Raw genomic sequence first — 16,713 nt, 5'->3', positions numbered from 1 at the left:
TGGTATTGTATCATTTGTATCGATACAAAATGTACTAGTTTTGCTAGTTACCAATACCGATGCCATGACGATACCGTATTAATAGCACAATACAGAGAAGGGTAAAATGGTAAAAAAAAAAACTCATTTTTTAAAAAGATTCAGGAGTAATTTTATCTGATTCAGTTGATCTATGTCGATACTGTGGTAGTATCGTATCAATTTTGCAGATTACTAATACCCTTTACAATACCGTGCACTAAAACCATGAAAATGACCAAATGCATCCTTCATCATTTTATTTTTTTTATAAGGGTGTGGTGGTCACTACGCATTCTTGTGTCTTGGCGTAGGGGCAGCCTGCTAATCCGGTGGCATTCTTTCTCTCTTTTGTTTTTTAATTTTTAATTCATAATTCATATATAAAAAAAAAAAATTTGTCAATACAGTGATGTGATGTCGTCCGTTAATATTGAAAGTTGAAAGTGATTGACAACATAAGATCCGAGCAACTTCTGTTTGACGCTTGACAGGTCAGCCAGCCGCCTAAGTTTTTGAAAATTCGCAATTTCGTTAGCAGAAAGAAGCTGCACGTACATGCATGTGACTACACGTGCATACACATGAGAGTATAATTAGCGAAAACGGAAATGAACAGTTAAGTTTTAATCGGTAAAAACTTACAATAGACGGTTAAAAAAGAAAACAGTTAAAAAACAAAACATCAGCCGATATGAGTTTTAAACATGTATATTTAAAAAAAACGATATTATACACACTATTATCATATAAATTGAGGATTTTTTACTTGAAGTACCTGTTTCCAATATTCAAAACAACTGTAAAATCTAAAATTAATCCATATATATATTTTACAATCAATTATAATTTTCAGGACATGTCATCTAATATAATCTACATAGATCATCCAATATCAATTTCTAATGTATACACTAGAGTATCCAAAGTATTATTGCGCAATGTGACTTGGCTATGGTATTGCTCATTGTTTTAAGCATAGCCAACACTATACAAGTCTTCATGCTTGAGAGGGTACTAAATGAATCATTCATGCTTTAGGATTTTCAACAACAAACAAGTTAGTAATTACTAGAAACATATTCATTACATACTATCTCAACATGATGTTTAGAGCATAAAAAGACGGTAAAATGTGTTATATTTCATCAGAAAAATGCCAAAGATTGAAGGAAATATTAAGGGGAGAAAGTTTCAAATCATGGAAATGAAGAATTTGCAATTTATAACCTTGAATCGAATCGGATCATCTACCCACACTTGATCCACTTTGGATCGATAGGAATTAGGGGTGTCAATAAAGCCCGCTCGGCCCGAACCCGCCCGAACCCGCCGAGCCGGCCCGGACCGACCCGATTTTTCAACCCGAAGGGCGGGTTAGGGTTTAGAAATAGCTTGACCCTGACAGGTCGGGTCGGGCTCGGGTTTAGGCCTCGGGTTGAGTCCGGCCCGGCCCGACCCGACCTGAATTGTTTATAAGTATATATATATACTTTTATATATACAATATATAGATATATAGATATTTATAAATATTATATTCTTCTTTATACTAACAAAAAATAATTAAAAAAACTCAAAACCCTTCGAAACCTAAAAGCGATGCACATTTCGCTCTTTCCCTTCTCTTTCCTCGCATCCGCCGTCCCCAAACCCTATCTCTTTCCCTTCCAAATCCCATCTCTTTTCCCTCTACGATGTCTGGATTAGCCTGGCGATTCACATTTCACTCTTTCCCTTCTCTTTCCCTTCATGCACCGTCTCCAAACCCCATCTCTTTCCCTCTACGATGTCCGGATTAGTCTCATCTGTCGTTCTCGTTTGGACTTTGGAGGAGAAGGCTGACGAGGAGTCTCCAAAACCCATCTCTTTCCCTCTGCAATGTCCGGATTAGCCTCATCTATCGCTCTCTTTTGGACTTTGGAGGAGAAGGTGACAGGAGAGCTGCAAGGCGAGTTTCGACCCATTAGGTATGTCCGATTGTTCTTCTTGTTCTCGTATCTCGCTCTTGATTCTCGTCTCTCGCTCTCTTCTCTTTGCTCTTTCTCCTCTTTTTTTTTTTTTTTTTTTTTTCACTGGGTCGAACCCTAGAAGGGTTAATCGAGTTTCGGAGGACCGTTATCCGCCTATAAATTTAACGCTTTCGACTTCAATTGTAACTTTTTTTGCGTTTCGTTCCTGTTCTTCCCCATTTAACCATGGAAATAGAAAGAGTAAATCTTCATGAAAAGGAAGTGGGTAGTGGGGTCATTGCTTCACAAAGATCTTTTCGATTTAATTCGAGATGTTAGGTCTTGCCGATCCGATTCAAGTCATGCGTTTGCAATTCCGGAGATCGATTTCGCCTCCTTTCCATCTCTCGGGCACTCGCAAAAACAGGGTGGTGGGCGTTTCGTTGGGAATCGACGGGTGGTTTTTTTTTTTTTTTTTTTTTTTTTAAGTCAAATGGGTGGGTTGTATTAACGGATGAATAGCTATTTGTTTGAGGAATCAATGGCAAAATTTTCCAAAATATCCAAAACGAATCTGTAGAGGTGAATGATCCGCTTGAGATCGAGAATTTTGCATGCCTTTTCCAACCCTTTGGCATCATTGGTTGCCTACCACTTGTTTTATAGTTTATGCAGATTCTTAACAGTTTTTAGATAGCTAAATATATTGTATGAAAGGGATAGTGAAAATTATTCAGTTACGATAAGGAAAATCATTCTGTTCTGTAGTCTTTGAAACCTCAAAATTTAGCTCTAGATCAAGTGAATCTGCTATTAGTAGTCAATTCTAGAATTCTATTTTAAAGAATCCTATCCCTAATATTTTTATTATGAATTTTTATAGATGTATGTGAATTATTTTATTTAAATTTACAAGTCCCTCTCCCCTTTCTCTTCTTCCCCTCTTATTCTTCTTCTTTAAAGAATTTCTCGGTTTTTTTAGATATATTCTTTGATATATATCAATCGGGGTCAAAACAGGTCAACGACCTCCCCTATCGGTCGGGTCGGGTCGGTCGGCGGGTTAGGAAGACACGCGGTCGGTCGGGTTGAGGGTTTCTTGACCCGCCAGGTTGGGTCGGGTCGGGTTTAGGCGGCCCGCCCAACCCGACCCATTGACACCTAATAGGAATCGAGGCGGGTTCGATGATTCCAATTTGAAAACGATTGATTCACCTAATCCAATTTCAGTTTTTAAAACAATGATATACTGCAGTATAACTTTCCCCTTTCTCTTATTTAGCTTAACATAACTTCACTTGCTTTCCAAAAACAAGAGGGAGAAGATAAACTCATCTAGGGGAAAAATTCTGACTATAACTCGTTGAAAAAATATATGGGAAAAGGAACGGCACCCGGTCGTGCACTGTGGTGTGTACCTGTGCCCAAATACAACCAGGCACGAAATGACTGCTCTGCTCCCATGGAAAGACAGGGGTGTGCCAATCATTTCATGCCCGGCAATGTCTGGGCACAGATACACGCTACAACGCATGACTGGGTGGTATATATCCCTCCCTCACCCGTCTCCTCTTCTAATCCTCTGACTATGGACTCTTTTGGAAGAAAAAAGATTGCAAATTCTGCATTCGGAGTTCAGACTTCAAATACCTTGAATGGGAAGAAGTTTTCTCTAGTTTGACAAGAAAGCAAATATAGTACCAAGTTTTGTCGAATGCAAAAGGTTTTTTTTTTACAAATATTATGCGGAAATTTCAACTATATCGATATCCAGAAAATGGTTTAGATTGGTGACACGTAAAATTTCAAACTCAAACTCATTCATATACTCTATGTATGGGCAGCTTCAGTTGTATTTTTACCTATCCATTTCTTTCGAGAGAAGTTGCCCTCCCACCATTTTGTGTGGATTGCCTACCACAAAAACTCACCTTGAAGATAGGTGCCTTTAACGAGACATGGTAAAAGTTTACATTCACAAACATTAGTGAACATTGTAGCCCACAAGATGCCATGTCACGTGAGAGGTATTGGTTTACATAATACTTCCAAGCTATTTAAAACTTTTCATCAGATTTCATCTCTAATTTTAAATGCATTGCGGTTCAGAATCCTCACCAAAGAAATCTCATAAAGGTTTTCCTACAGAGCATATTTAAGCTCCACAAAATGGCCCTTAACAATTTACATTAATTTCCAATAGAGATACTTAAGGCCAAAATGGGTTCCATGCAAGCTAGGTTCTTCGAAGTGGAAGAGCTAATACAGTTTCACTAACATTAAACCCCATTTAATAAATCTAAACTTTCCACAGTCCAACAGTCCATCTCAAAGGCAGTTTTACATTCGGACTGCATTCACTAAATACATAGGTAACAAAAAATTAGAATTTGGGGTCGAAGATTAAGAGAAAATATAAACTTCATCAAATCCCCTCCTGCAACCAAACAAGAAGGAAAAAAAAAGTTAAATGACCCAAATACTACTTAATTGCATGACAAAGTCTCAAAGTCCGCAGACATACCCAGCCTTTCCACAGTAACTAGGACTGTAATTGTAAATGAGGTTGGCAAGCACCTCTCGCACAGGTGGCCTGTTTAAGGACTTTCTTGCTTCACTGTACAATCATAAAATGTAAAAAATAAAAAGAGAAAGATCAGTAAGACCAAATTCAACAACCCATAACTAGATGTTAGGACTGACAATTAAAATAGGAAAGAAGTGACTTCAACATATGCTACATTGAAATTCCAAATTCCAGTCATTTCCCTAAAGCTGGCAAACCAAAGTTTCAGAATTAAGAAACCATTAATCAATAGCATTTTCTAAAATTTCAGAGAGTATATAACGAAATATTGACACTGAGTAAGGATTTTATCGGAGTGCCTCTGTTTCAACAATAGCAAATATCACACCTGCAATACTGCAGATCCATGTATGATCAATGAAGGAAACTCAATGTTTGCATCATATCAGAATCTTACACATATTTGAAGGGACATTTTTGGTTCTCAAAAGAATCTCTCATTAATCCTAAAGTTGTGTCTTGAGAATCAAACATTCAGTTTAACCCAATACAAAAGTAAGCCTAGGCCAAATGAGCATAGAAGATTCCATAGGAGATTGCAGCTTAATTTGAAATGTAGTATTTAATTAGTTGCCTAACTGCTGGTTGCAGTGCAGAAAAATTTTAGTATTGATGCCCCATGTAAAAATGACTAGGAAATTACCAGATGCACTGACAAAATGACACTAAGACAATGCCTCAGCTTAAGAAAACAGTCTAAATGCTAGGGACAACAATCTAGATACATCATAACACTCAGTTTTTAAAAAAAATATGAAACTGCTAGAATTATTAGGAACAAACATATCCTGAGATACAGGAAGGTTATGTCCTTAATTATCCCTCACGTCAACTCCTCTTTTTTTTTTTTTTCAGGCATGCATAAATGGGTCCAATACTACAGTACACCACGGAGAGGGGTTACAAGAGAGGGAGGGAGTGGGAAGTTCCTTTTTCGTGCAAGGTGACGAGGAGAGTCATTCATTTGACCTCCAAGGGAACCCCACAACAACCTGGAGGGGTCCAACCAAGCAGTTGCCTTCCTGTTATACGTCATTAAAGGAACAAAGCGATTAGCATGAAAATGAATGTCAAAATATATAATCTGAACAGCCTTTGACATGCATGCAATTCAAGGACATACACTTTCAAAGCTAATCTCTGACATAATTTCGGACCATTCACTACCTGATAAAAAAGTTGGCCACATGTTGAGTCACTTGAACTGCATCTTCTGTGTGTGGAATCTTTGACGAGCCCCATTCAAATGCATTTTTCTGCAGTAAACTCAATTTAAAAAATTTTCAGATTGATGCCAAGTCGAAAGAAATTAGAAGAAAGCTGAGCCACTGCCATATTGGCCAGTTTAAGAAAAATTCAAAGAAAAAAAGAAACAGAGATTGCAAGTTTCAGTGTAGTGAACCAATCCATCAACCGATAAAGAACAAAATTGTGCAGACATCTAAGCAGAGTCATAAAAACTGAAAATTGGGATGAGTGAAGAACCCATGACCCAGAGACTAATTCGACTATATCATTGGCAGAAGGTAAGATATTTCTGAAATGAGCTTATCACTCATATTTTGGAGATCAGACTCATTAAGATGTCACAAAAAATAGATCATGTGCAATTAACAATGGTACTTCATATCTGTATGAAAAACAATTAGCCTGACAGATTTACAAACTACTTAGAAGGAACATTTTCAATTGTAGGTGTATCTTCGTAAAACAGGGATTCTGCAATGAGAGTTTCATTTGTTGGAGATACTCATGGTGTCATTGAAATTATATGTCATATATGATGAATATTAGAACTGAGTCAGGAATAATAGAAAGTACAAAAAGGGAGAGCCACTTATCAGTGTCTGGTCAGGATCAAGTAAACACCAACACTCTACTCTGTAGGGGCACAAGTTCCCTCAGATACCAAAGTTCAAAAGAGCTCTATAACATGATGAGCTCCTCACAGTCACAAGTTCTCAATAATCCAGGATCCAGCTGATCAGGAAATAGGAACAAAATAATAAAACCCATAGGAATTGCAAAATGCAAGTACATTGGATGAACATGGAAGGGAAGTTAGTTGAGTAGGCTTGTCAAATAAAAGAAAATACAACAAAATTATCAACAAGCATATGAAACTAATTCCCTAACCAAAGTTAGAGGCCAGGTAAAAAACATTTGCTACATACTAAAATAAAAGAAGTGGCCCATAAATGTCACTCTTCAGTCTTCAGAAAGGTTCCAAGCCATGTACATAGAGGACGAACTCAAATGTCAAATCTCATGCAACTTTCACGAACTTGGTATCTTGGACCCTGTCCTGCAAATTTAATAGATTCTCCAGTTTGTCCAACAACCATACATTGCAGTGTAGAAAAAGCTTTTTAAATCCTTCTCAGACTTCCAATCGTAAGAACTTTTAAAGAGATTAGCTTTTTTTTTCTTTTTCCTATGTGGATTGCGATGCTATCATCCATGATCACATCCCATGTTGTTTGTTTTCTTTTGTAGGATTTTTTTAGATAATTGAAAGTTACTCTTGTTAGCAACTAGCTAGGGCCAATGCAATCATTTGATTGCATGTTCCAAAATTTTCAGATTATCTGTAATACAAATCTGTAAAAGCTTATCTGCACTGTCTGTCAAGGAAGCAATGAATTTTCAGCACTATATGATCATGTGATGTGGTCAACTCCCTTGTCACTGAAACTTTACATGTGAGCAGGTAATACCGTAATAGTGTGATACTGGGCCCTATCTGTAAGCAAACTTTTGGGCCCTCCTGATGCCACAGGGTAATTATTTTGGCAGTGGCAGGGAGGATTCTTTTAGGAGGTTCTCCTCACACACATCGGAGGGAAAAAAAATGAAGATGTTAATAATCAGCACTGTTTTCCACAAGCTTTTACAAAAAGGAAAAAGCTCAATTTTCATGACCCACTCATAAGCTTATCAAAGCAGCCTATCCTCATTGTGCAGCATGGAAGGATGAAGTGTCCCTTCTGACCGATTTCAGAGTCTAATTCAATCAAATACACTCCCTTGTATTCACATGTATCCCCATGTATGTTCCTTTTTTATTAAATATAGATTCTGATTTTTCTTCTTTTTTTTCTTTCCCCTTAAGGAAAAAGTGTATGGTCAGACTAATTTGATATTCCTAGAAGTTCAATTAACAACTTTGATCCCTCATTACAAATTCCAAAATGTCTTCAACATCCCAAATTCCCATAAATCTCATAAATCTTTCCACTAATTCGGGACATTCCAATGTAAGAACCCTCAGATATCCAATGACAATTTGAACCCTGTTCTTTTTTTTTTTAATTTAAAATTTCTAATAAAGCAATTTGGATAGCATATCATTCAATCATCTTCAAGTTTGAGTATGCCACTCCAGGAGAAGGTATAAACAGATAGAAGATCAATTTATCCTTGCATACCACACTAAATTATAATATACTCAGTGCAAATTCAACTGCTTCCTAATAATGTTTATTTTCCTATTTTATTGGAGTTTTCTATCTTATTTCCTACAGCTATTTCCACCTTAAGACAAGGTAAATCCGACTGAATCTGCCTCCAATAAATAAGTAGAAAACCAACTTTCTTACAGAAAGCCACTCACCAATATGACTATCCCAATATATTGTCATACCAAGAAACAAAGCCTAATTCTTAAAACTAGCAAGTAGGAACCAAAATATTGATAGTTCTAAGAAACTAGAGATATAACCACTCCGAGCTTTGAAGATTTTTGTTTTTTTGGGGGTGTGTGGGGGGAGAAGAAAAAGCTCATAAGAAAGCAAAGGAAAAGAAAAGGATGTCTTTAAATCCTGCTTTGAGGCCTCTAAACAACCAACTACTGGCTCTGCTTGTTCACCCAAGAAAAAGTAAACAAATAAATAAATAATTAAAGTAAAAAAATAAAGACATTGTTTTGCAGAAAGGCAGTATGCGATTGACTCCAAAGGAACTTGCACCAAGAATCATCAACAGGGATGCAGGATAAACTGTGGCTCATATGAGATTTGAAAATTTTCCAAAGCATAATAAACATGCACTACAGTACACACTCAAAGGAGTTCAGGAATCACCTCTGGATGCCACTGGAAGCCAGTCACAGGATAGTTTCGTGCCTGAACAGTTGACACATAGACCTGACATAATAATGCTCAAACAATGAGAATCCATATTAAAGTATTAATAATTCGATATGCAAATATACTGGTGGGATTATGAAAACAATCAGCATCTCATTTCATTACCTTATCATCTTCATCTGTGCTGGTTGTCAAGATTTTGAAAAAACTGGATAGAGAAGGATTCTTTTGAAACTTTTCAGGTGATACACCATACTGTCACATTCAAATGGATTCAATGTTATTCTTTGAGTGAAAAATGCAAAATTTTCTCTTGAAAATAAGGACAGCAAATCATCTGAAACCCTGAACTTGAAAGTGTAATGCAACCCCAGGTTCCGAAACCCTGATTAGATCGTTACAGTCCCTCCAAAGTGAATAGAATTCACAATAAAGTGATCAGTGGAAATTTCGTAAAATCCTACTTTTGTAATTTGCTAATCACCTGACCTGTTGATTGGAAGTTCTTTCTAGTTACTAAATTCTGTTAATTGCTAAGTTTCTTATTTATAGGAATAAGCAGTCAATCAACAATTATCAGCTAAAAACAAGAGCATTGCTCATGAAACAATCATAAATCTCTCAATTTTCCTGTGGCTCTGTTTGTTTCCACATAAAAAGGTGGAAAAATTTTTCTTGTAAAGTAGGATTTCCAACTTTTTTAACTTTCTTGCATATCTGACCAGAATTGCCACAACCAAACTAAGTGGCTAAAGGAGTTGCACTGAAGTGTTTTAGAACTTACTTGATGGTTTTGCATGATAATACAATCTGTAGTCAATTTTTTAAGTAGATCTGGAGGAAATCTGCACAACCAGAAATCCATATTAAAAAGTATGGGAAGCTAACAGAAAACAATTTTGAATAACCAGTTCCACTACAGATATAATGTTTAAAATTAGCATCCATGAGTATAGTGAACATAATATTACAAATTTTCACTTGTTACATAATTGTGAAGCTGCATGCATCACTAAACATTTTGAAGCAGATCTATGGTTACCTGTGACTAGGTAAGTGGAAAATTCGGGATCTTATCCAGGTTTTGGAACCAACAAACACAGAACTTACCATTCATTATTGTATGTCCCTCAAGTGTTATCAGAGCACTGATGAGACGATCACCAAGTCATTCATGGACAGAGGCCAAATCATGCATGAGTCGAGTGTAACAGCAAGTCAGCCACTCAGGTGCTCTACTAGTCAAGTCAATCAGTGCAACTAGCCAATGACTTTTAGGAGTTACCATTGTGTAACATTTGTTTTTTAAAAAAATCCCGGGCATACTGCCAAAACATGGCTACTAAGGGGTCAGACCAAGAGGAGCCATAGAAGCAGGCTTCAGGGGTGGCACTAGCCTAAATGAAAGTCTATAGGACAAGCCAACCCAAGCCCAACCTAACCTCATATTTGAAATTTGCCCACCCCAAGCACAAGCAAGAAAAATGATTCAAACCCACAGCCAGCTCAGCTTTCTATTGAGTCAGACGTGATTGGTTTCTTGCGTTTAATAAAAAAAAATTCACATATTTTCTTCTCATTCTTTTTTTTTTTTTTGGGGGGGGGGGGTGGGTGGGTGGGGGTGGGGGGAATGAGTTATAGCGTTTTGTAAATAAAACTACTAATATAATCGAGTATATTATAGTATGTATGAGATCTATGGTAATAACTTACTATCACTATGTAATATATGTATGAAATGTCATGTATACATATACATATATATATATATGCATGCCCCCTCCAAACAGTTGTGTTACCCATGCCCACAATAGAATAATAGTGAAATATTTAAGTTTGTTTATGTTTCTTTTTTCTAATAATTCAGTTAGGTCTTCTGAAGTGGGACCCCTTGTTACTATAGTGAGAAATTGAGAATTCAATGCCTCTTGCTTAGGGTCAGTGATGCAGAATCCAATTATAGGCTCAAGCAACAATGCATGCAGATTCCAGTTTGGCCAGTTTCTGGTCCTTTTCTGGCCCTGCAGTTTTGAGTTTCTAGTTCTCCTTAAAACTAGAATCGGGGCTTGTTTAGGACTTTTTTTTTTTTTTTTACTTTTATTTATAATTAAGTTGTTTAATTGGGCTGGGATAATACATAAATTTCAGTCCTGCTTTTAGTCACTTTTCTTTTCTTTTGCAGAGTCTTAGTAGGCATTAGGTCTCCTCCATCATAGCCTACAACTGGAGGAGGTTTTAGTCTTTGTTTTTGTTTTGGATTTCCTTTCCTGTTCCAGGAAAGTATTAAGCTTTCTTTTGTGATTAGCCTGAATTGGTATTACCCAATTTTATACAAGTATGTGAGGTGCTAGGCCCTACCCCACGATTTGATGAATATATAGAAGCTTTGATGCTACTTGATTCTGTGGATTTTAGATCATTATTCTTCCGTGGATTCAGTGGAAGGCCTGGTGCATTCCAAGTTAGGATTTATTGGGATTCCAGACCTGCAATCAGATGGATTCCTGATTGGTATATTCTCTTCTATCTTCTCCATCGATTTTCAGGTCAGTTTCTGAACTTTTCCCAACCCTCCGCCTACTAGTTCTTCTACTTTCTTAGTTCTGTTCTACACTTCTACTTTGCTAAATACTATTCTGTTGGTTAAGATTCTTATCTATTCTTTTTCAGTTTAATATTCTGATTTCTTGTTTCTAGTAGTTTCAATTCTGATTCGAAACCTGAACTTTATAATCTATTTTTCAAGTACTAGTTCTACTCAATTTCTTCATTTCTGGTTTTCTAAATCTGATTTCTAGAATTCTGGTTTTTAGTTCAGTTTACCAAGCAATCCTTTATCAGTTCAGTGTTGATTTCTGATTTCAAACCCTATTTAATCAAACTTTACTGGACTATTCACCTTGTTAAACAGACCACTAGACAAGGGTTTCCTTCAAATCAGACTTGTCTGTGTTATGTAATTAAATTTCTCCAATTCTGAATTGTTCTTAATCTCTAAGATTCTGAAAATTTTGAGGTTTTCTGAACCCTAACTTCCTTAGGTGACTTGAAACCCATTAGTCAGTGAAAAGACCTCTCTCTCTCTCTCTCCCTCTCCTTTTGCCCCATCTCCTCTTTTGACTCACTTTCCATTAAAGGTGTGACAATCCCAACAGACAAAAGCAGCACCCTGTTCCATTCTGAAAATCTTGCATCACCGAGTTCATAAACATGTGAGATGAGACTCCATTCTCTCACCTATTTCTTGTCATAATGCCAACTAGACTCCACAGGCTCTCCTTGGGAAATTCATGCATCTTGCGGCATTCAAAAACCAAATCAAATTCCAAAATTCTGTCATGTTTGTCCCCAAAGAACGAAGACTGAAAAAGGTACTTATTCTTGGCTTTATCTCAATCCACCCAATGGATAGAGATACATCATCTATTCTATCATCCTTGTATATGAAGATAATACAGTTGACCTAAAGATAGAAAACAAAATGTCTGACTAACAGTCAAAAATGTTGATGAGTTAAATATTTGATGTACTACTGCAATATAGATGAGGCCAAAAATTGGTACTCAAATTAAGTCACATGGAAGGAAATAGGACATATCTTAGAAAGCATATACCTTTGAAACACCGTGCCTTCAATTTTTGTGTTTTGTGTGAATTGAAGAGTAGATGGTTGATTTATTGCATTAAACCTTTCAAGAAAGTTAACATCCTAACAGCACAGCAAAAAGAAAAGTTCTGTTCAGAAGAAAATCATTAGAATCATCTGTTAACAACAGATATGGATATGTCCTATAATCTTTAAAACAACCCCAAGGGTCCAACGAGATTATAAGTCTCAACCTAAACAAAGTGACTTTACTATTAATACAATATAAACTTAGATAAAAAAGTGGATGGTTGGATTTTGATAGACCTAGTTACTATAATTTCAAATTTACACATTCTAATATAAAAAGCTCAAACCTAGGAAAAGATTAAAAAAAGAAAGAGAAACCCGTTGGAGTACAACCCAACACATACCCAGCAATGCTTGGGCTTTAGAGTTGTAGCTCAGGCTGAACTTGGGCTCACATCGAGTCCCCAGCATGCCCAACCAATCCAAGTCTATGCTCTTATTTGAAGATAAAGAAACAGTTAAATAGCATGTATACACTTTAGTGCATGTATTGGAGATAATGAGTTCACTGACAGCCTCATACATAAGAATAGGAATGCCACTAACCCAATAAGTGCACAAGGCAACAGATTTATAGTATGTAATGTGTTAATAAAAGCATAAGCTTATCCTATTTCCATATTATATGCATATATTAATAGGAAAATATTTCTATCAATGTAAGAGTCAAGTTTCTCTTGACAGCCACATGTAGATAAATAGGTAGATGAGAACCTCTTTCTGCCATGTGGCTGGTTGGATGGGGCTGAAATTTTGTGGACAGCTAGACCCTGAGGTCCCCAGCTCACACATCAATTTCAGCTCAAAAGGAGTTAGTCATGTGTAACAATAAAGTATTAAAAAATTAAGGACTAACAAAAGACTGTACACGAACTTGGACAACTGAGGGATGAATGGACATACACAGGACAGTAAATGATTGAATTTTGGGCTAGAATTTTAAACGTGGTCAATCCAAACCACGTCCTAGTTATCAAATGGTCAGAATGATGAATCACCCTTCCATTTGGCACAATAAGGTATGACCATCCACCTATTTTTGTAGACGTGCTCGTCAAGAGAAACCTTTGCCTTAATAATAACTTCAATTTGGACAGTGCACAACCCCTATAGCATGGATCCAGAAGATGCTCCCTTGCATCTGACCAGCAATTTACAAAGGATTTAAAGCAAAATAGCTGTAACCAAAGAAAAATCAAGACTTCTAATATTTTTACAAGGCATTACTCAAATGACTTGTAAATATCACATGTCCACACATATTTTCTTGTAAATGTTTCAAAAACAAAGAAATTTTCTTTTTCTTACACATTTTTATTGGAAGTAATTTCAAATAAAATCAAAATATGGTGGACGTGTGGAACCTTTTTTTTTTTTTTTTTTGGGGGGGGGGGGGGTAATACACTAATGTTAGATATAAACATAATGGGGCAATTAAGGAAATGAAACATTCTGAAAGATACCAAATAAAGAGCGAAACAACACTTAAATATATTACTTTTATATAGCCCAACAATGAAAAACAAAATAAGAACAAAAAAGACACATAGACAGTTAGTTGGCCAGCTCAAAATCTAACATTTGACTGTTAGTTTGAACAAAAATATGGCTACCATAGTCACTAAATGTCACATTCCAATTTGTGTACAAAAGGGCAGTCCATATAATTGACAAAACAAGTTTAGTAGGTTTACAAAAAGAAGAAAGGACATCTTTGCAATGTGTCACATTGGGGGATAGAGCGACAGAGAATCTAAAAGCCAAGTTTAGTGGTTTCTGATGAGTGGAGGGAGAAAATATGAACTGGTAGTTAGTGTAATTGACGGAAAGCAGAAAAAAGATTATAATATTCCCACTCCCTGAACTAAACTAAATTTTGAAGACCCTAGATTGTCAAACCTCAATTTGCATCAGCACTCATTTAAGCTAGTATTGACTCAATGTTTACATGTTCCACATAGCATTCTTCATCTTAAACTGATAAAACTTCACAAGAATAAAAACCCCGCTGTAACGAGTAGTAAAAAGCTGCAAGTTATTGCAAAAATGGAGCCAAACAAATCTAAGCAGGATAGATTACCTTGCTGATGATCATGCTTAGAAGTTCAAAGCCTAAGCAAGTCGCAACCAAAGGAAAATGGTCTCCCAAGTCGTTTCTCTCTAAAAGTTTCTGCAAAAGAAGAAACACACAAAAGTACCTTTGTTCAGGAGGGATCATAACTGTTAAGATAGTATTCACATGCATTTTTCTATGCACATGAAATTCGCCCCCCCCCCCCACCCCCCACAGAGCAGAAGAGGGGGATTGTAAGAGAGCAGCCACTTTTCAGGAAGTCATAAAGTTTTCATCTTCCTAGATGACTGATTTTATTTTCTTCATTCAGTCGATGGTATATAGTTTCAATCATTAAAGCAGCCCTTCAACATCTTTACTTGTGGGGGCTAGAAATTTATCTATCTGTATGATAAGATGTAAGCACTTCAATCCACAATGTGCTTTAACCCCTTTTCTACCTGCATTCGTAGCTAAAACCACTGCATGTAAAGGCTAAAAAAATAATTTAAGAAGCAATATAAATAGCTGAACATGCAGGACATTGGCGCAAGGTTTCAACAATTAGTGATCCTAGTCCATATTCTCCATTCTGGATGTAGATTGATGGAACTGATCCAATAATCAATATGTACTCAGTGGATCCAATGGAAAGATAACATTTCACATGGTGATAATTTGTTTTGTTTTGGGTGAAATTTAGCATGGTGGATTGGCTGATCTGGAATGAAGACTTTATTAATTTTCTAGAATGAATACCTCAAAAATTTCCTGTACAATCTCATAGTACAAACCACTTTTGGCCCATCCTCCAGTAAAGAGCACTCCATTGACCAGACTGAGCTTCTGCAATAACATAGGGATGTCTATATAAAAACCATACAACTTGCTTAGAAAAGAAAGACATTATTGAACTAAACAATCTTAAAAAGAAAATATTAATGGCAAAACAAGAGAGAAAAGCAGGCTGCAATGTTGATCTATAGAAGCTAAAGAACCAATGATCTAGTCTACAAGGATAATAATAATAGTTTTTTCTTCTGGACTTTTACACATAGCCACTAGTAGCTAAAAGAACAGGACTTCTTTTGCTTAAGCATTAAAGGAAACTATTACAATTCGTCATCACAATACTTCCCTGCTCACACTATGAAAATGCAATCATAATAAGAAAAGCAGCAACTAATGATTTAATACTTTCCTGATTCCATTCATTCGATGGCTGTCAAGCCAACAACAATCAGAAAGTTTAGAAGCATCGGAAGGCCTAGATACCACTTTACAGTGGGCCACGGACACAAAACAGCAATGGAACACCGCGGTTACGTGGGATCTCCACAGTTCCTTTACTTTACACATGATAACAAAATAATTAATGAAATGTTTGTGAATTTAAATTCACTTCAGGCACGGCTAAACCTGTGCCTAAATCGAAGTATATCAGAACATTTCAAGCTGTTTAGGACATGAAAATTCCCAGTTCCAAATAGTGAGTAAGATACTAACTTGGTGGAGGACTTCTCGTGGTTCATTATAGATGAGAGGAATAACACGAGCACCAGCAGATTCTACAAACTTCACATACGAGGCAGCAATATACGAAGCATTTGAATCATTGTTAAGCCTTCCAGATGCGCCGTCACCAGGATGGCTCAAAATTCCGATCACCGGTCTAAAATACAGAGTCGGATCAGGAGACGAACAACTGAAGGAGCTCGAGGAATCAAGTCTAGACTCTCCAGGGAGGAGAATTGTCTGAGCCTTCGCATAAGTCAGCTCTTTCGAAAAAGAAATCAGAAAAGGAAACCATAAACAATTCCATATCTCAGCATAACGTGGAGAGCAAAAAGAAGATGATGTCGAGGTAGAAGCAGAATCGTTGTCCTCAGGCATTTCGCAACGATTATCTGCGAAATCGGAGGTAGAGTTACATACAAGTCGAGAGTTCAATTCCATTTTCTGAAAGCAGAATATCTGAGTGTGAGTAAGTAAATGGAAATTACTACTGCAGTTAGGGTAAGAGAAAGCGCTGGAAAAGGAGAAGACCAGAGAGAGATCTTCGTGAGCTGTGATCAGAGAAATCCTCTTCTGGAATTCGCCAATAAGCAAGGAAGGTCAGATCTCAGATCAGAGTTCGGCACCTAACCAAATGAGATTATGAGAGTGGAATGTCTTGTAGCGCTTACAAGTAAGCATTTAATCCAGAGTCCATGTGAGCCAATTATAGAATGATACGCCGCCCCGGGGTGGGGCCGGAGGTGTAAGTACCAATGACATTTAACCATCAGAGTCGATCTCCCACCATCCATGAGATGGTCCCCACACTCCATGGATGGTGT

General features: G+C 36.8%; 1 protein-coding gene across 2 annotated transcripts; it reads right to left on the bottom strand.

Annotated features, from left to right (window-relative positions):
- Window positions 1-4,179: 4,179 nt before the first annotated feature.
- On the bottom strand, window positions 4,180-16,452 carry LOC122652236 (gamma-glutamyl hydrolase 2-like). 2 transcript variants are annotated; one of them, XM_043845923.1, is made up of 11 exons: window positions 16,378-16,452; window positions 15,881-16,281; window positions 15,134-15,220; window positions 14,402-14,491; window positions 12,260-12,354; window positions 9,430-9,490; window positions 8,811-8,900; window positions 8,640-8,702; window positions 5,725-5,813; window positions 4,495-4,587; window positions 4,180-4,407 (listed from the first exon to the last, which is right to left on the bottom strand). In XM_043845923.1, exons 2-11 carry the CDS (start codon window positions 16,265-16,267, stop codon window positions 4,374-4,376), a joined length of 1,089 nt encoding a protein of 362 aa, XP_043701858.1. In that variant the 5' UTR covers window positions 16,268-16,281; window positions 16,378-16,452; the 3' UTR covers window positions 4,180-4,373. The 2 variants fall into 2 exon arrangements, with proteins under 2 accessions (XP_043701858.1, XP_043701857.1); XM_043845922.1 differs by having other exon boundaries at window positions 15,881-16,422.
- Window positions 16,453-16,713: the final 261 nt, after the last annotated feature.

Source organism: Telopea speciosissima, chromosome 2 (assembly GCF_018873765.1).
Source record: "Telopea speciosissima isolate NSW1024214 ecotype Mountain lineage chromosome 2, Tspe_v1, whole genome shotgun sequence".
NCBI classification, from domain to species: Eukaryota; Viridiplantae; Streptophyta; class Magnoliopsida; order Proteales; family Proteaceae; genus Telopea; species Telopea speciosissima.
This window is presented reverse-complemented; position numbering and strand designations above follow the sequence as displayed.